Source organism: Rhinoderma darwinii, chromosome 4 (genome assembly GCF_050947455.1).
Source record: "Rhinoderma darwinii isolate aRhiDar2 chromosome 4, aRhiDar2.hap1, whole genome shotgun sequence".
NCBI lineage: Eukaryota > Metazoa > Chordata > Amphibia > Anura > Rhinodermatidae > Rhinoderma > Rhinoderma darwinii.
In genome coordinates this window covers 200,746,144-200,767,520 of record NC_134690.1, presented here as the reverse complement: position 1 = coordinate 200,767,520, position 21,377 = coordinate 200,746,144, and the positions used below count along the sequence as shown (strand labels likewise).

General features: G+C 42.8%; 1 protein-coding gene across 1 annotated transcript in view; it reads right to left on the bottom strand.

Annotated features, from left to right (window-relative positions):
- The window catches only part of LOC142759653 (dynein axonemal heavy chain 5-like), a 466,211-nt gene that overhangs the window by 141,987 nt on the left and 302,847 nt on the right, over positions 1-21,377 (bottom strand). The window contains 5 exon segments of the mRNA XM_075862058.1: positions 7,287-7,439; positions 14,023-14,193; positions 15,473-15,547; positions 16,029-16,178; positions 17,966-18,066. Of these exon segments, the coding sequence (XP_075718173.1) occupies positions 7,287-7,439; positions 14,023-14,193; positions 15,473-15,547; positions 16,029-16,178; positions 17,966-18,066 (650 nt within the window).

Below are 21,377 nucleotides of genomic sequence, written 5' to 3'. Positions count from 1 at the left end.
GCAAAGAACAACGACCACCTGGCTTGACGAGGATTCAACCGCTGGGCCGTCTGTATGTAGGTCAAATTCTTGTGATCCGTGAAGATCAGGATAGGGTGAACCGCGCCTTCCAGTAGGTGTCTCAACTCCTGCAGAGCCAGTTTGAAGGCCAGTAACTCCCGGTCCCCAATCGAGTAGTTACGCTCTGCGGGAGAAAACAGCTTGGAATAGTAACCACATACCACGGCCTTGCCTTTCGGTCTTTTCTGGAACAACAGTGCACCAGCACCCACCGAGGAGGCGTCCACCTCTAACGAAAACTGTAAGGACACGTCCGGATGGTGCAGAATGGAGGCAGATGTGAAGGCTTTCTTTAAGGATTAAAATGCGGCTTCAGCCTCCGGGGTCCACAACTTGGCATTCATACCTTTGTTAGTGAGGGTGGAGATAGGTGCTGTCAAAGATGAGAAGTTGGGGATGAAGAGTCGGTAGAAGTTGGCGAATCTTAGAAAGCGTTGGATGGCCCTTAAGCCTTGAGGGCGTGGCCACTCCAGGACGGCCTTTACCTTCTGGGGATCCATCTTGAGACCCTGATCTGAGATAATATAGCCCAGGAAGGATAGAGACTTCTTCTCGAACACACACTTCTCCAATTTGGCGTAAAGTCGATTCTCTCTTAGACGGAGCAACACCTGGCGGACATGACTTCGATGAGTTACTGGGTCTGGGGAAAAAATCAGAATGTCATCGAGATACACCACAACACAAACATACAGGAGATCACGAAAAATGTCATTGACAAATTCTTGGAATACTGCGGGAGCGTTACACAGGCCGAAGGGCATGACTAAGTATTCGTAATGCCCATCACGAGTATTAAAGGCAGTCTTCCACTCGTCACCTCGACGAATCCGGATCAGATTATAGGCCCCCCGCAGGTCCAGTTTAGAAAAAAAATTTGCCCCCCGTATGCGATCAAACAGTTCAGAAATTAAAGGCAGAGGATACCTGTTCTTCACCGTGATCTGGTTTGGACCTCGGTAGTCGATACAAGGTCATAATGATCCATCTTTCTTTTTAACAAAGAAGAACCCTGCTCCGGCCGGGGATGAAGATTTACGAATGAAACCCCTCTCTAGGTTCTCTTTGATGTAAGCCGACATGGACTGGGTCTCTGGCAAGGAGAGAGGATACACTCTACCACGAGGAGGAGAGGATTCCGGAACCAGGTCGATTGGGCAGTCATATGCCTGGTGTGGCGGCAAGGTCTCGGCCACCTTTTTATTGAAGACATCGCCGAACATAGAGAAACAGAGGGGCAAACCTGTCAACGACTGAAGAGGAGCGGGCTGTGGCGACTGGATGTGACTCAGACGCGGTCAAGACACTTCGGGCCCCACTGGAGAACCTCTCCAGAGTTCCAATCCAGGACGGGGGCATGCAGACTAAGCCAAGGCAACCCCAGCAGCACGGGGTTGACGGCCTTGGATAGGACGAACAGAGAGATGATCTCAGCATGAAGGGCTCCCACTTGGAGTTTCAACGGCTTGGTTATGGACACAACTGGGTCTGGTAATGGCAGTCCATCCACTGAGGCAACGATCAACGGCCTTTCAAGCGGGATAGTGGGCAACTGTAGGAGATCCACAAGATCCTGGCAGATGAAGTTGGCTGCAGAGCCGGAGTCCAGATAAGCGGAGACCTGATGAGACCTCTCGCAGGCAATAATGGTTACAGGAATAAATAGTTTGGAGGAGAGTTCTTGCTTTAATGTGTTGACGCCCAGGGTTGTCTCTCCAACCAAGCCTAGGCGCTGGGGTTTTTTGGCTTGTGAGGACACAGACGCACGACGTGGCCAGCGAGGCCGCAATATAAGCACAGTCCAGAGGTGCGCCTGCGCTGTTTCTCCTGGACCGATAATTTTAGTCGGTCAACTTGCATCGGAACCTCAGGCAAAGCGATAGAAGCAGGCAAGAGGGGTTGCTGAAAGTTGGGCGCCAGTCTAGGACGCCGGCGCTCCTGACGAACTTCATGGGATCTCTCCCTTAGCCTTATGTCAACCCGAGTGGCAAGCAGAATCAAGTCGTCCAACGCGGGAGGCAGGTCTCGAGCAGCCAGTTCGTCCTTGATCTCGGGCGCAGACCATGCCAATAGGATGCCACAAATGCCTCATTGTTCCAGGATAGCTCTCCTGCCAGAGTCCGGAACTGAATAGTATACTCGCCCACGGAGTATTCCTCTTGGCGAAGGTTGAAGATGGCGGTGGCGGCTGATGAGACTCGTCCTGGTTCCTCAAAAACGGTTCGGAAAATTCGTGCGAACTCCTGGAAGTCTCGGGTCTCGGGTCCCTGACGTTCCCAGATAGGGTTAGCCCATGCCAGGGCCTTGCCGGTCAAGAGGGAGATGATAAATGCGATCTTGGCTCCATCTGACGGAAATGCCCGAGAGTGCAGGGTAAAATGAATGTGGCATTGGTTCAGGAACCCCCGACAAGCACTGGCGTCTCCATCGAACCGAGAGGGCAATGGCAGCGAGAACCGAGGGTCCGTACAGGAACTGCCAGGAGGAGCAACAGGAGGGTCAGCTTGAGGAACTTGCACAGAAGCGGGAATGGAGGCAACTAGCATCCCTAGCTGCTGCGCCATAGAGTCCACGGCCACGAGGAGCTGGTCCTGCCTAGCTCGGAGATCCAGCAGATCCGCCTGCATGGCTTGGGAGGGTGACAAGCCTTTGAATTGGCCAGCGGGGTCCATGGCCAGAGCATACTGTCACGATGCGGGGTGTGGACCCACTGGGCCATACCGCGTAGCGGGGATGGCAGCTGGCCAAACCGGAAGGTACACAGTTCAATGGTTCAGCGAGAGTACCTGAGGCAATCGTAGGCAGTGGCGAGGCGGACACGTCCAGAACCAGGCGGTGGGAAGTCGTTTGGTGAGGCGTAGCAGGGTAGCGTAGACTGTAGCACAGCACGGCAGGTAGCACAGCACGGCAATAGCACTAGGTAGCACGGAAACAGGATACGGGATACGGAATACAGGAGCAAGGTACACTGGGAGGCTGGAAGACACTAGGAGACCATAAGCAAGACGAACAATGGGAAAACTAACAACGCTCTGGCAAAGGGCAAGAGGGCAGAGCCCTTTTTATAGCCCAGGGCATCCTGGGCCAGACTGCAGTTTTTTGCAAAACGCGCACACTGGCCCTTTAAGGACGTGCACGCGCGGGCGCGCGCACCCGCCGGAGACACTCGGAACCCGGAAGAGAGTGCCGGCGCCTGACTGGGGGACGACGCTGCAGGCAGGTAAGCTGTCCATGGCCACGGCCGTCGGGGTTAACGACCGATCGACGGGCCGTGGCCATAGACGTTACAACCTCAATTAAAGAGCCTTCTCAGGAGAAGACTAACTAGGCTCATCAGACAGCCCAAGACACGGACCGTCTGTATGGAGTGGAAGCCCGCCCTTCTCCTTCACACTCCAGCAAACCAGGCCCTATTCTGGGTTTTACACCCAAGCAACAGCAGAGGAAATCCTCACTGCTGTACATGTTCCCTGGTTGCTTAAAACCTGACACTTTCTGCACTGTCCAGTAGCTGCACTGCTACATATCCCCCCCCCCCCCTTTGATAAAAGCCGTAGGACTGATCACTTTACAACCTCCCTCCAGGGTCAAAGCTCCTACGTTGAGACATAATTACACTACACCCCTACAGTAACAGACATTGGCTCATAGTTTTCAGTAACAGTCATCTCACGAGATGTGGTATAGCTACACTTGTTGCCCTAAGCAACCTGCCTTGTGTCACATGCAACTTCCATGGCTAAAACACACACTGTATCAGTATCCATTGACCAAGCCTGGAAAACCACCTCTATGGCTCCCCTCACCTCCTGGGAAAGTGTGGGCACTACATGGGTCTCAATGTCTACATGAGAAAGACCTGAAGGGGGCAGAACTTCTAAGGGTAAAGCAGTAACCCTTCTCACACTATACATGGCAGTAGTGTCCTCATTGGTACTATTAACAGCCCCAACCTCTAGGGAAATGTTTTCATGTACATCTGGTTCACTACTGGGCGGTTCATTAGTGACCAGCGCATGCACCTCACTGACTCCACCGTCCAGGAACTCATGTGTGTCACTTAGGGGTACATTCACAATGGGGTGGTCGCTCAAATCAAAAAGTAGATCACTGCTCCTGGATTCACCTGACCCTCATGTGACCCCAACCACCTTCTCAGACCTGTAGAGTTTATCACCACTACACTCACACATAAAGCAGTAAGACCATTGTCATTCATAGCCGCAGCATACAGCTGGTTGCCATTAGTTACAGTGCACACATCACATGTAACAGTCTTGTTATTGTGAACCATGACCTCTAGGGGCACACTTGAGCTAATCCCCTCTTCTGCCTTGGCTGCGGTTTCTTCATCCGCCCGTTCAAACACTGCATTTCCCTGCTGTGTGACATACTCATGGATTAAAGACATATTAGGTAAAATTTTTGACATTTCACTAGTGTCATCACATAAACGCTGTGCATCAAATACATTATGTGCGTAATTTTTCATCATTTGACATCATTTCTACTGGTGCATTTTCCATTTTTGACAGTGGAGCAGCACACCCTGCAGAGGACTTTTTCCTGTAATAGCTACAATACTTATCGGAGATATTGTCTTTCTCTCACAACTGTCAAAAATTAGGGAAGTCCCTTCACAGCACAAACTCCTCACCAAGTTCCTCACATTTTATAAGTCTGTGCTGAACAGTCCCAAAATCAGTTTCAAAGTCAATCAGAATGGTCTCACCCAACTCAGGATCCTTCTTCACGAACCGCAAAATGTCAGTATGCACCCTCGAGACCTCTTCGCGAAGATCCAGACTGACCAGTAGTAGAAGCCCACCAACCAATACTTCACATGTTTTCTCTTGCAATTTCTCTGGCCTCCTCACCAGAGAACAATCAGGTGCACATCCCTCTGCTTGATGGCATCTCCAACAGCGCTCCTTTTGCTGAACCACAGCAGCCACGTGCTGTCGAGGTTGGTTGCTCCTAGCAACCACATCTGTGCGATTCAGCACCCTTGGCTTTTTAACAGCTGCCAAACATTGCTTGGGAACACATTTTCCATTCACATAGTAATCCGCTCGCAAACATCTCCACCATGAGTCCGGGTGGTTGCCCTTAGCAATGGTACTCACAGTTTGCATCACAGGTACGCACGCTCTGTGCTCTTCTAAAAAGTTTGTAACACATCAGGAGTAGCCGGCATCAATGCAGCTAGCGTTGAAAAGCATCCACTTGGCCTCCAAGGCTTATCGGCATCATATTGCCACTGGTGTACCCCTTGGGCACAAACCATCAAAGAAACACTCAACCGTGCGAGTATCTCGGCTTTAAGTAATACATAGTCCTTTGCATTTTCGAACAGATTCCTCAGGTCATGCACCTGGGACCTGGGAGGCTTGTTGGCATTTAAGCAACACACATATATGTGTATGTATGTGTGTGTATGTATGTGTGTATGAGACAGCATATCTGTAGCACTACGACCCTATAGCTATGGATATAGAGTTGAGTTCGCTGACAGAGCTGGACCCAGAAAAAGGCAAGACTAATAAGTGCTCTGCTTTTTTATGTGTTACAATTTTTGTGTGTGTGTTTTTGTTTTTTCACAAGTTCGGTCATTGGACTACTTCAGATTTGAGGACTATTTTGATGATGGCGTTTTTTTTATTCTCAATAAAATGGTTAACGAGAGTTGTGTGGTGGTTTTTTATTTCAATAAAAAAAAATTCTGACAGCGTCCATTACTAAGGCAGGGCTTAGTGTTAGCCAGTGCAGAGGCTAACACTAACCCCCAATTATTATCCTGGTACCCACCGCCACCAGGAGTACCGGGAAGAGCTGAGCACGATCCAGTACCTGACCATCTGTAGTGACGGCTGGGTACTGGGGTGGCAGCAGGCTGGTATTATTATGCTGGGAAAGCCCAAAATCAGTTGGCGTTCCCAGTGCTAGCCTGCTGCTGATATGTTGAGTCCGGGGCACCGGGACAAAAGTCCAGGGCTTGGGCCCGAAAGCCCGGTGAAATTGACGCCACTGGGTGCATGGCTTGTTACAGTTACATTATGTGTATGAGAGCTCTGTCTTCCAATGATCCCAGCACCTGTTTGTCCAACACTTGACTATGGATAAAATTGTATCCACTGGAAGTAAACAATAAATGTTCCTACTGAATAACAACAAGATCTTGAAAACCACACAGAATTAATACGGAAAGTATATTGGAAAATTGTATAACTTTTTATCCTACAAAAAATAAAATGTATTTGTTGAAACCGGAGACAACCCCTTTTAGTATCCTACAAAGTTTTCTATTGTCAGCAAAAACTGAAAACTTACTATCAATCCCATCAACAAGGTTATTAATAAAGAGATTAAAAAGAGCTGAGCCTAACATAGATCCTTGTGGTACCCCACTGTTGACTTCAGCCCATTTTGAGTATGTACCATTTACAATGACTTTTTGTTTTCTGTCCCTTAAAGGGAACCTGTCACCAGCATTTCCCCTATTGAGCTTTACTTATCCCGCACTGGCCGCTGCTATCAAAAGTTCATTGCCGTTATCCCCTCTCCTAAACTCTTCCTCCGACTGTAAATAATGGTCTGCAAACATTTTGCGCCTTTTATCGTAATAATCCGGTGTCCCTTTGTGCACACACACCAGAAGAGGACATCAGTGCACAAGCGCGGGATTTTGTGTGCTGGGGGGAGGCAGCGAGCTGTCCATCAAAAGTAAGGAGGTGGGATAAACTCGGGAAGACTTGAGGAATGAAGATGTGACTCTTTTCAAACGAAGATTTGACTCTTTTCAAATGAAGATCTGACTCTTTTCTGCTCATTAACATACGGTGTGGGAATACTAAAAAACTGAATACTAAAGCTACAGAGCCGATTAAGAAGACAATTATAGGTTATATAGAAATGATTTTTCACCCACTACCACCTGGTATTGCTGGTTTAATAGGTGAAATGCTGGTGACAGGTTCCCTTTAACCAATTCTTTACCCACGTGCATACATGGTCCCCCAGTCCCTGTGTCTGTAGCTTCAGAACAAGCCTGTTGTGTGGTACAGTATCAAATGAAAAAATTAGAAAGATTGAACCTCCTTGGGCAGACTGATGCTTATTTGGTATTGTTAAGGCATTGCACTTTAGCCCACCATTGCTTGTACCGTAGGTTGTTTTAGATCCTATACTCTAGACATAAATCAACTTGAAAAATAGTCTGTTCATACCTCCTTGATTGCTGTTGTTAATTCTGATTTGAACCAACTGATGTCTGCACTCCGAGACAACCTGTCCCGTATTACACAATACATTTCATGCTCCCAGTATCCTACAACAGTGCATTGGTCTTCACGATCCTCATTGGACAGCTTTCGAAGGGACTGTAAAGATAAAGGTAGATTATATATATATATATATTAGACATACAAATATATAATGTTTTTTAAATCTAAAATCAACATGTTTTGAAATTACAATTTGAAATTTAATATGCTGCTGTAAATTGACAACAGAATTTAACTGACTTAACAAGAAAATGATATATTTAAGTGTCCCTCACAATAAATTTAGTGATCTTGTCTATAACCCTAAAACATATTGAAAAAAAGGTTTGTTTTGTTTAAGGACGAGTGACAGATATATCCGTCATTCTGATCGGATGGGTACTGCCAGTTTACCCACGCGATCAGCGGCAGGAACACGGCTGTTATACACAGTCTGGCTCCTGCCGCAAAAGCCGGAATCGATGCGCGCTCCGATTCCGGCAGTTTAACCCATTAGATGCCGCTGTCAATAGCGACAGCGGCATCTAAAGCGTTTGAGCTCCCTCTGTCACCCCATCGGCGCCCCCCTGCAAAGAAATAGCGGTTGCGCCGTCTGGTTTCCATGGTCCTAACAAAGGCTCCCAAGTCTGCCTTCAGCAGCTGCCTATTAGGCCATGGCCTAATAGATTACCTGTCAGCTTTACACTGACAGGCAATAATATTTTGGTATACTTAATATACCAAAGCATTATATATCAGCGATCAGCAGATCGCATAGTAAAGTCCCCTAGTGGGACAAAAAAAAAAAAGCAAAACTGTTAAATAAAGTTTATGGAAAAAAAAAAAATGACAGTAAAAATAAAATAAAACTACTTTTTTTCCCCCAAAAAGTGGGTTTATTTAGTAAAAGTGTAAAAAAAAAATTAACACATACACATATATAGTATCGCCGCGATCGTAAGGACTCAAACAAAGTTAACACATTAATTAAACCACCGGGTAAACAGCGTCCAAAAAAACGGAAAAAAACAATGTCAAAATTCTTTTTTTTTCTCCCATTCCCATAAAAAATAAAATAAAAGTTAATCAATAAGTCCCATGTACCCCAAAATACTACCAATGAAAACGACACCTTGTCCCACAAAAAACAAGCCAACATATGGCTACATCGACAGAAAAATAAAAAAGTTACGGCTCTTGGAATGCAGCGATGCAAAAGTAATTTTTTTTTTTGAAAGGTTTTAATTTTGCAAACGTAGGAAACATTTACATTTACATATTTGGTATCTCTGTAATCGTGCCCACCCATAGAATAAAGTTAACATGTTATTTATGCCGCATAGTGAACGATGTAAATTTATAACGTGAAAAACAATGCTGGAATAGCTGTTTATTTTCAATTCTTTCCTAAAATAAAGTTAATAAAAGTTAATATATTATATGCACCCAAAAATGGTGCAATTGAAAAATGTTACTTGTCCTGCAAAAAACAAATCCTTATACAGCTATGTCGACGGAATAAAAAAAAAAAAGTTAAGACTCTTAGAATGCAACAGTGAAAAAAAACCAAAAAATTTTTGGTCATTAATGTGCAAAATGGGCTGGTCATTAACCCTTTCAAGACCGAGCTCATTTTGGCCCCATTTTTTTCAAATCTGACATGTGTCAATTTATGTGGTAATAACTCTGGAATGCTTTTGCCTATCCAAGCGATTCTAAGATTGTTTTCTCGTGACATATTGTACTTTATGTTAGTGGAAAAATGTGGTCAATTTATTCATTGCAAAATAGTTACTATTTCACATATTCCATATGTCTACTTCATATTTGCATAATTTTTTGAACGTTATTTTATTTTTCTAGGACGTTACAAGGCTTAGTACTTTAGCAGCAATTTCTCACATTTTCAAGAAAATTTCAAAAGGCTATTTTTACAGGGACCAGTTCAGTTCTAAAGCGGCTTTGGGGGCCTTATGTACTAGATAGACCCCATAAATCACCCCATATTAAAAACTGCACCCCTCAAAGTATTCAAAACAGCATTCAGAAAGTTTCTTAACCCTTTAGGCGTTTCACAGGAATTAAAGCAATGTAGAGGGGAAATTGACAAATTGTATTTTTTTTGCTGAAATTCATTTGTAATAAATTTTTTTCTGTAACGCAGAAGGTTTTACCAGAGAAATGCAACTCAATATGTATTGCCCAGATTCTGCAGTTTTTAGAAATATCCCACATGTGGCCCTAGTGTGATAAAAAGGAATAAAGAATAAAAAGCACCCCAAAACTTGTAAAGCTACTTCTCCCGATTACAGCAATACCCCATATGTGGTACTAAACTACTGTTTGGACCCACGGCAGAACTCAGAAGGGAAGGAGCGCCATTTGGATTTTGAAGCACAGATTTTGCTGGATTGGTTTTCAGTGCCATGTCGCGTTTGCAACGCCCTGGAGGGAGCAAAACGGTGAAAACCCCCCAAAAGGGAACCCATTTTGAAGACTACACCCCTCAAGGAATTTTTCTATGGGTATAGTTAGCATTTTGACCCCACAGTATTTTTGCTGAATTTAGTGGAATTAGGCCGTGAAAATGAAAATCTACATTTTTCTGAAAAAATATAGAAATGTTTAATTTTTACAATGAATAAAGGAGAAAAATAACCCCAAAATTTGTAAAGCAATTTGTCCTGATTACAGCAATACACCATATGTGGTAATAAACTGCTGTTTGGACCCACGGCAAGACTCAGAAGGGAAGGAACAATATTGGGCTTTTGGAGCTCAAATTTAGCTGGAATGATTTTCGGGTGTCATGTCGCATTTGCAAAGTCCCTGAGGTACCAAAACAGTGGAAACCTCCCAAAAGTCGCTTTAGGGGACTGGAACGAGCGATCATTAGGTCGCTGGTACAATACACTGCAATACTAATGTATTGCAGTATAATATCATTTTTACAGACTCCTGTAACAGCGCGATCGCTGTTCCTGTCCATTAGTCCCGGGTGTCAGCTGTAATACACAGCTGACACCTGCAGAATATGGAGCGGGCGCAGCGCATGAGCCCGCTCCATATATAACCCCTCGCACCACGACATCCTATTAAGTCGTGGTGCGCGAAGGCGTTCATGCGCAGCGGATGGTGCAAAGTGAAAATGAAAATTTTCCACTGATATACCATTTTAATGCACAATATGTTGTGCCCAGTTTGTGCCACTGAAGACAAATACTTGTACAATGTTGAGCGGGTTCTCCCGGATATAAAATATCATATATGTGGACGTAAGCTGGTGTTTGGGCACGCTGTGGGGCTCAGAAGGGAGGGAGTGCCATTTGGCTTTTGGAGCGTGGTGTGCGAAGGCGTTCATGCGCAGCGGATGGTGCAAAGTGAAAATTAAAATTTTCCACTGATATACCATTTTAATGCACAATATGTTGTGCCCAGTTTGTGCCACTGAAGACAAATACTTGTACAATGTTGAGCGGGTTCTCCCGGATATAAAATATCATATATGTGGACGTAAGCTGGTGTTTGGGCACGCTGTGGGGCTCAGAAGGGAGGGAGTGCCATTTGGCTTTTGGAGCGTGGTGCGCGAAGGCGTTCATGCGCAGCGGATGGTGCAAAGTGAAAATTAAAATTTTCCACTGATATACCATTTTAATGCACAATATGTTGTGCCCAGTTTGTGCCACTGAAGACAAATACTTGTACAATGTTGAGCGGGTTCTCCCGGATATAAAATATCATATATGTGGACGTAAGCTGGTGTTTGGGCACGCTGTGGGGCTCAGAAGGGAGGGAGTGCCATTTGGCTTTTGGAGCGCAGATTTTGCTTGGTAACTGTCCTGTTTGGGGTTTTGCTGGTATTTCAGTTTATGATGTGGGGGTATGTGTAAATTGGGCAGAGTACATCAGGACATAATAAGAGGGTATAATAATTCGGTAAATAAATAATAATCCGCAGATATGTGGCCAATGTCGCACTGATAAATGGCGCCCGATCTTATCCGCTTTTGGACACTGCACAATTTCTGTCGCTATATTCTGAGAGCCAGAACTTTTTTTATTTTTTCTTCACCGGAGCTGTGCGAGGGCTTATTTGTTGCGGAACAATCTGCCGTTTTCATTGGTACCATTTTAGGGTACATGTGATTTTTTGGCAAGCAAAGTGGCAAAAAAACTAATTCTGACAATGTTTTTTGTCTTTTTTTTTTTACACTTTCCACCGTGCGCTATAAATGACATTTTACTTTATTCTGCGGGTCGATACGATTACGGCGATACCAGATGTATATAATTTTTTAATGTTTTGTGGCGTTTGCGCAATAAAATCACTTTTCGATCAAATTATTTTTTTTTTGTGTCACCATATTCTGAGAGCTATAACTTTTTTATTTTTCAGTCAAAAAAGCTGTGTAAGGGCTTGTTTTTTGCGGGACAGGTTGTAGTTTTTATTGGTACTACTTTGGGGTACATGCGACTTTTTGATCACTTTTTATTCTATATTTTTAGAGGGTTGATGACCAAAAAAATAGTGATTCTGACATTGTATTTTAATTATTTTTTTTGCGGTGTTCACCGTGCGGGAAAAATAATATTATCGTTTTATCGTTTGGGTTGTTGTGAACACGGTCATACCAAATATGTGTACTTTTTTTTTAACATTTTCATTTTTTTCCTATAATAAAAGACTTATTATAGGAAAAAATACATTTTTTTGTTTTTGTAACTTATAACTTGTTTTTACACTTTTATAAAACATTTTTATTACTTTTTTTCTTTACTTTTTACTTGCTTTACTTGAAGTGTAACGTATTCTAAACTGTCAGTGTGACGCTGAGAGTCACAGTGACAGGAAGCTTATGAGGACCTGCCTCCGGCTGGTTCTCATAGGCTGCTGTGCATGGCAGACCCGGGGGCTGTTGTATGGCCTCCGGTTTTGCCTTCTAACCGATTGCAGCACCAGCAATCGGTCTCCGGGAAAGTTTGTTGTAGCAACAAACTTTCCAGTTTGTTGTAGTAACAAACTTTCCAGTTCGTTGCTACAACAAACTTTCCCTGCGATCACATGACCGGGACATGAACCAATTAGGTCCCGGTCATGTCTCCGGGACTAGAGGTAGGGGATAACAGCGCGATCCGGGTGTCAGCGCTACTCTGAGACACCCGGATCGCGCTTTTAACACCCACCGTGAATTCACGTCGGCGCTGCACAGAGCCCAGCAAGCGCCGACGTGAATTTACAGTGGGCGGTCGGGAAGCGGTTAAGGGGTTAAAGTTTTTTTCGTTTTTTTAAAAGAAAACACAGATCAAGCTATAGGTGTCATAATCAACTCCATATGAACAAAGTCAAAACCGTTCACACTCTTGAATTTTAGCCAGTTATAGTTTACATAACACTACAGAGGCATATCTTAAAGTTCTGGGGCCCCAATGCAAAATCTATAATAGGGCCCCCACTTACCATGTATCATTTATAATACTGGTGCCTTCTTATGTGGCTGTGGGGCTTTTGGGCCCCCTATGGATCCAGGACCCAGGTGCGACTGCTATCTCTACAGCCCCTAAAGCTACGCCTCTGACTACAAACAGCAAAAAGAGCATTTGTTCTTGAGAGGCTTAAAAGATCTTTGAGAGACTTTATATGCAAACAAAATGGTGCTTACATCAATCTCCCTGGGAGATCAATACTAATCTCCCTTCATTGCTGAATATTCACATATTTCAAAGTAAAGAGTTGAGACAATAAGCTACCACAGTTACCCACAGTGAAGGTATGAGATAAGTAGAACTAAATCCTGACAGAATCCACCAACATTTTACACACAGTGCATGTGAGGCCTGATTCACACAAACACTGCGCATCTCGGACGTGAAAAACTGCAGTTTTTCACGTCCAAGGTGCATCCGTGCTCAGCGCTGCGGGACATGATGTCACGCATCCACCATAGTTGAGAGTCTATGGAGGGATGCGTGATGCGTGAAAATATAGGACATGTCCTATTTTCCCACGGACCCTTCACACGGTCCGTTGAAACAACGGCTGTGTGAATGGCCACATTGAATTACATAGGTCCATGGGACGGCCGCTGTTATAAAGGCCATCCCACGGATGTTTAACACGTTTGTGTGAATCAGGCCTGAATGGGGTATTTTATATCCAATTCACAAGCTCAGTAAAATATCACTGCGGAATAATTTTAAAACCTGCAGCATGTTCATTATTTCCGTGAATTCCATGCTGAATAGTCGCGGATTAGCATCATTGAATTACAATGGGTCTAATCTACATACGGATCCGTGACCTTGAGTTTCAGTTAATATTGCTTATATACCCATTTATAATTACTATACCGTTTATAAAGCAGTACAGAATGCTTACAGCTTGACAGAATACTTGATCTCCTCTAGCTATTTATTGGTTATATATCTCTGAGTCTATATCTAATTTGAGTTATTGCTTAGAAAGCAGAATATGAGTTTAGATTATGATCAATTCAAAATAACTGTTCTAGAGCCTCAGGGTATCTTGGCTTACATTGTATTTCCGATGGCTAATAAAGTCTTCTCAAGTGATGCAATGCAATTGAGATTAAATATATTTTAACACCATACAGGTAATATGTTTTCATAAATATATTAACAACGCTTTCTAGATCTTTTACATTACAAACATGTCCATACATTCTTGTGGTTTTCTAATTACCTGAAATACTCTGGTTATGTCTCTTAAAGAGAAGAGATAGTGCTGCCTGCCTGGTGTTGAGGAAATAATGAAGACTTTTTTAACAGATTCCAAAAGATGGAATGAGGCTTTAGTCAAGGATAACTGAAGATCTTCTTGTAGAGAGAGGCCATCCTTGTCACCCATATTTGCCTGAAATTAAAATCAACAAGTAAATATAGATCCATTTTGAACTATAAAATTCATAGAGGCCATGTACACAAATAAGCAAATTAGTGCAAATAAAAAAACTGATGGTCCCTATGACAAAATAATAGAATTTTAGTAGTTATTTTAAAAGTCAAGCTTAGAAAATGTAAGCACTGTTTTCATTTTGTGCTTACTTTTATTCATAATCTAAAAAAGCACGCCAGCAATTTTGTTTCCTGCTGGTGTCAGTTTTTACACATGAGGCAGTGAGAAGCAGCATCTCATAGAAATACACTGGTCTCTCTGCACACAGCACTCATAGATAGTATAGACAGTCAGTCTGAGTCAGGAGAGTTTTGTAAGGGCTCATTCACACGAACGTGAATCTCGTCCGTGTGACGCCCGTTAAAACCACGGCCGTCACACGGACCCATGCATTTCAATGGAGCTGTTGACACGACCGTGTGAACGCTCCGTTGAAAAATAGGACATGTCCTATTTTACTGCATGTCACGCATCCCTCCATAGACTGTAGTCTGTGGGGGATCCGTGACAACGTGTTCCGCACGGGTCCACCTCGATGTGGGCTATGTTCATGTGAATGTAGCCTTACTTTTCAGCTATTCATTGCATGGACTCAACTATTATATCACTGCACCCCTGGTCCATTAGATAGGGCAGAAATAATCTCTTTGCCAGCACTGTGCATGAGGAACATACAGATGTACAAGGAGAATAGAACTGGGTGTCTCAGAGCGGGTAGGAGGGATTTGATTGGTGATGATGTAATCCTGTAGTTCCCAGGAAGTCAGACACACAGGGGAGAGTGACCTCCTGTCTACACATCAGAGCATGGTCTATTCTGGTGGTCAGACTAAGATCACATGACACAGATGCCCATAATGAAATGGTTCAAAACGTATAGATGCATTTGAGCTGAGAAGAAACAAATGACACTGCTAGACTATTGCTGGTGAGCTAGCATTATAGGTACAAAAAAAAAAATCATTATCCAGAGTGCTTCTTTAAGTTTCTTGTTGCCAAATAACCGTAATCACAAAGCAAAGCATCAGTACTAAATTCATATTTATTTCAATCAGATTTTGATTGAACCAAATGGTCATTTCGTGTTATCACAGTGATGTGCTCACTGTGAATTAAGATAACTTTACTCTAAAATGAAAAAAGTGACCATTAAAACTACCATCTGTGGCCAGATTAATAGGAGAAATAAACTCCTTTACAAACATTTCAGAACCAAAGTCAGGATCTAAAAACTTACTTCTAGTACAGAGAAAATCACTTTTTGTAGTTGGGATCCTTCTAGATCCGGTAGATGGAATATGGAAAAATGCCTCTGAAGGAATAATGTTGAAAAGATTAGTGTAAACCCATGAAAAATGGTTAAACCGTGACACGAAAGTAGGAGAAAAAAAAAATCCCAGTTTATTGGTTACAATAAAGAATTTAATGCATATTCTTCAATCAATTTATACTACTATTAGTAAACTGACAGAGAAAACCAAGTACAGCGCTACATCTCCATCAGTCCCACAGACAGTGAATAGAGCGGTAGTGAACATGCGTGACTGACTCTCCATTCAAATGGGGGACACGGGACCCTTGTTCTCGTAATCGGTGGGGGTCCTAGCGGTGGCACACCCGGTGATCATACAATTACCACTTATCCTGCAGATAGGTGATTCATGTTTTTTGTGGACCAACACCTTTAAAAATGTAGGATTTATATAACAATTGATAATATATCATCTGTATTCAGGTGCATTCCTCCTAATTATGACACATTTAAATCAATGGACATTTTATTAGTAACTCACCAATAGACGTTGAGCTGAAACTCTCTGGGCACTGCTGGCATATTTGGGTTGACCCATTACAGCTTTTACCAGGAGTCCTTCCAGTGTCTGCCACTCAAAAGGTTTGTTGAATCTCACAAGCGTTTTGTCATCAAGAAGCATTCTTAGTAGCTAGATGAGTGTATTAGGACACATATACAGAATTCAATTAAAAGTCTGCACAGAAGTAGCCAAATACAATATGGAAAGCTAGGGGCTCCTATATAAAATTAGTTCTAAGCAACATGCTATTGAACAACACTCGGATAAATATCTTTGTAAAAAAAAATCGGATATATGTTGCATATCCAATGTAGGTAGTCCCTTACAACAACTCAGTGGTGATCTTGCATTCTAGAATGGCAAAACTATCATTTCTTCCAATACATATATAGTAATTCAGAAGTTAGAGCCATAGGCAAAATGTGGTCATTGTTTTTATTTCCCATTAATAAGAGATGTTGAGATTTTTTGTGTTGCCCCTGTAGCAGTTTTTGCAGGAAGTGAAGCCATATTGGCTGTCAGCTTTTAAATAACTTCTTAGATACCGATGGTAAACTGTCATTCTGTCAGATTGTTCATTCAATAAAAGTGACATCAGTTTCTGAGAATATAATTCAAAGATGACAACAAAAATTTCCACGACAAAACAGAAAAATGTCAATATCTTTGTTACTGAATACAATCTAAGGCCCTATTCACAGAGTTTTTCTGGCACTGATTTTGACGCAGAAACCGGGTTGGAATCAGCTCCAAAAAACGCCCGAAATTGCCCCACATTGATTTCAAGGGAGGCAGGGACTTTTTTTTCTAAAAAAGCGGGAAAAAAGCGGCATGTGCTTCTTTCGGCCTCTGTCCTGCCATAGAGGCAGATTTTTTCTGCCAGCAAAAAACTCTGTGTGAACATGGGCTAATTGGTAAATTTTAGCTGCTATATTAAGTTATGATTTAAGCATGCGGTCTCAGTTGTTTTCTAACTCCTATGTGTGGCCACTATTGATGAATAAATAAGGTCACCTCTCAATTCATTCTCCACCTGGAATGTGGCGGCCGGAAGCTGTCTCACCAGTCAAAACGGGGGTTGGATGAAGATAGGTGTGGTTCCCAGAGTTGGGACCTGCATCTATCCGACATTTATGGCATATCCCGCAGATATGCCATAAGATTTTTGCGTTAATTTTTTTTCAAGTATTATGCACTGGTATGCCAATATTCCAGTAGACAAGCCTATGCATCGTGATTTACATGGGCAAATGTGAGGGAATACTAAACTATGTTGCCTTAACAGGCGCTATGACATGGCAGTCCCAGAGTCCTTTTTAAGGACTTAAACTGCCTGTTTAAAAAAGGATCTACTTTTTGAGGAGTTAGGTGAAGCCAACAAGAGAATACACTGGTAGTCTAAAATAAAGATCTTGGCTCTCTGCAATCCGCTGTTTGACCACCACTGTCTAAGGCTACATTCAGACGAGCGTGTGCAACCTGGAACATGAAAAACTGACGGTTTTCACGTCCGAGATACACCCGTACGGGACGCGTTATCACGGATCCCCCATAGACTATAGTCTATGGAGGGATGCGTGAAAACGCAAGAAAATAGAACATGTCCAATTTTAAAATAAATGTGTCCATGTGACGGCCGTTGTTTTAACGGCCGTCACATGGATGAGTTACACGCTCGTCTGAATGAGCCCTTAAAGGGACACAAACTTAAAATGTATTTTATTTACATTCACTGTGAACTTGAATGCAATCTTCCATGTGATTTCAGTATTCCTCTGTGGAATTAATTACAGAAAGTCCAGAGAAATGTCTGCACCCATGATTAATACTTTCAGAAACATTTATATACATACTAGTAATGATATTCAAAGTGTTAACTATAAGATTTACTGGCTCTTTAAGGCTAAACAATTTACCTCATTACAATGCTGTACCCCATTCTCATCAGGAGTAGGAAGATGCAGATCGTCGATAAATAACTGCAAAGTTTTTCCATCTTTTGCACCATATATGAAACCTGAAACATATAATATACCTAATAACTTTTCAAAATAATACATATTCATTTTTCAAAGGTATTAAAATATAACTTTACCATGAGTAAATTGAATGCATTATTCTCCTGTAACACTTTAGGCTGGGTTCACACAGAGTTTTTTGACGAGTTTTTTGACGCGGAAACCGCGCCGCAAAACTCATCAAATACGGCCCGAAAATGCCTCCCATTGATTTCAATGGGAGGCGGAGGCGTCTTTTTCCCGCGAGCGGTAAAACCGTCTCGCGGGAGAAAGAAGGGACATGCCCTATCTTCGGGCGTTTACGCCTCTGACCTCCCATTGACATCAATGGGAGGCAGAGAAAGCGTATTTCACTGTGTTTTATGTCCGCGGCGCTCAATGGCAACGGCCGAAAAATGCAGCGAAAAACGCAGCGAAAATCGGCGTGCAGGGAGAGGAAAATCTGCCTCAAACTTCCAAACTGAATTTTGAGGCAGAATTTCTGTCTGCAAAAACTCAGTGTGAACCCAGCGTTAAACTCTGTCCTAAATGGAGATTACAATAAAATTCACTAACTAAAGGCGGCCATACAAATTAAATAAATATTGGTTGAACCTGCTAATTTTTGCGGGTGGAGGTCTTCCAACTTTCCAAAATTGGAAGATGTCAGGAAAAGAAGGATTGATCATGTTGGATTTCAACATACTCGATCCTTTGTTCTCACAGTAGATACGTTTATTCCCTTCTCCACTTTGAAATAAACATGCAAGCTTAGCCGCCGGACTGACGGGTTCAGTGAAAGCGGGTTCTGCGTGTCTCTGACACACAGGATCCACCTGTTATCCATCACATGACCTGCTGACAGTGAACCCGTCAGAGCAGCTGTATCTCAAACAGTAAAAATAATTTTTAATAAAAACTAATTTGAAAGTTGCACCAAACACACTGACTGACATTTTTATTAAAATAAATAAATAAATAAATATTCTGACACATAAAGCATAAAAATTACATAAAATAGCTTTAAATGATTTCTCATTCGCATAAACGTACAAATAAACATGCACAAATACAATACAGGATTAGGATGTTTTAAATCTAACTTAGCACTAGTTCTGTCTCCTGCCGGAGCCACACATCCCGCCCTAGCACTAAATATTTTTTTCCAATTAGGTACAAGACGTTTATTTGTCCTCTAGGTTGGGTCCTTTATATTTACAGTATTGTAGGTTTACTTAAAATACCATCTAACATTTGATACGCAGATTGGAGCAGGGGCGTAACTAGGAAAGACTTGGCCCCATAGCAAACTTTTGACTGGGGCCCCCCTCCCCTGGGTGCCACACAAACACCCCTTGTAGATAGTGCCTCCCTGTAGATTCTGCCATATAGCGCCCCCCTGTAGATAGCACCATACAGCCCTCTCCCTGTATAAAGCGCCATACAGCCCCCTGTAGATAGCGGCATAATGCCCCCTCCCTGTCAAGGGCGTAGCTAAAGGCTCATAGGCCCCGATACAAAAGTCCTTCTTGGACCCCCCCCCCCCCCAACTTCTCATGACCGCCGGCCTGCAGCTTTCAGCTGCATCGCTTAGTCTCCTAAGTGACCCAACGATGCAGCACTAGCAGCCAGGGGCATCACTAAGGTCTTAAAACGTCAGGGGCATTAGCCCCAATACATATCCCCCAAAAAATGTGTGTGCGTGTATGTATGTGTGTTTCTGTGTATATATATAGGGGACATCATATCTATAGCACTACGACCCTACACCACGTTCCAAATTATTATGCAAATGTTATTTTTCGCTGATTTTCCTAAATAGTCGATGCAAATGACAGTCAGTATAATCTTCAAGCCATCAACCGTTGGAGTATAATGCAAATTTTATTGAACAAATCTCCTAATGATAACAGATTTTTTTTTTAGAAGTAAAAAACTCAAGATGCACTGTTTCAAATTATTATGCACAACAGAGATCAAAACATTTTAAAGGTTGTAAAGAGAACTAAAATGGTAATTTGTTGAATTTGCAGCATCAGGAGGTCATATTTACAGAAATCAAAAGCTCTTTCAATCAAAAAAAACTTAACAGGCCAAGTTACATGTTAACATAGGACCCCTTCTTTGATATCACCTTCACAGTTCTTGCATCCATTGAATTTGTGAGTATTTGCACAGTTTCTGCTTGAATATCTTTGCAGGGTGTCAGAATAGCCTCCCAGAGCATCTGTTTTGATGTGAACTGCCTCCCACCCTCATAGATATTTTTGAGGATGCTCCAAAGGTTCTCAATAGGGTTGAGGTCAGGGGAACATGGGGGCCACACCATGAGTTTCTCTCCTTTTATGCCCATAGCAGCCAATGACACAGAGCTATTCTTTGCAGCATGAGATGGTGCATTGTCATGCATGAAGATAATTTTGCTACGGAAGGCACGGTTCTTCTTTTTGTACCACGGAAGAAAGTGGTCAGTCATAAACTCTACTTACTTTGCAGAGGTCATTTTCACACCATCAGGTGTAAAGGGGCCTACCAGCTCTCTCCCCATGATTCCAGCCCAAAACATGACTCCGCCACTTCCTTGCTGACATTGCAGCCTTGTTGGGACATGGTGGCCATTCACCAACCATCCACTACTCCATCCATCTGGACCATCCAGGGTTGCACGGCACTCATCAGTAAACAACACGGTTTGAAAATTAGTCTTCATGTATTTCTGAGCCCACTGCAAACGTTTCTGCTTGTGAGCATTGTTTAGGTGTGGCCGAATAATAGCTTTATGCACACTTGCAAACCTCTGGAGGATCCTACACCTTGAGGTTCACGGGACTCAAGAGGCACCAGCGGCTTCAAATACCTGTTTGCTGCTTTGCAAAGGCATTTTAGCAACTACTCTCCTAATCCTATTAATTTGTCTGGCAGAAACCTTCCTCATTATGCCTTTATCTGAACGAACCCATCTGTGCTCTGAATCAGCCACAAATCTTTTCACAGTACGATGATCACGCTTAAGTTTTCTTGAAATATCCAATGTTTTCATACCTTGTCCAAGGTATTGCACTATTTCACGCTTTTCGGCAGCAGAGAGATCATTTTTATTTCCCATATGGCTTGAAACTTGTGGCCTGCTTAATAATGTGGAACGTCCTTCTTAAGTAGTTTTCCTTTGATTGGGCACACCTGGCAAACTAATTATCACAGGTGTCTGAGATTGATTACAATGATCCAAAGAGCCCTAAGACACAATACCATCCATGAGTTTAATTGAATAACTAATAATTAAATGTTTATGACACTTAAATCCAATGTGCATAATAATTTGGAACACGGT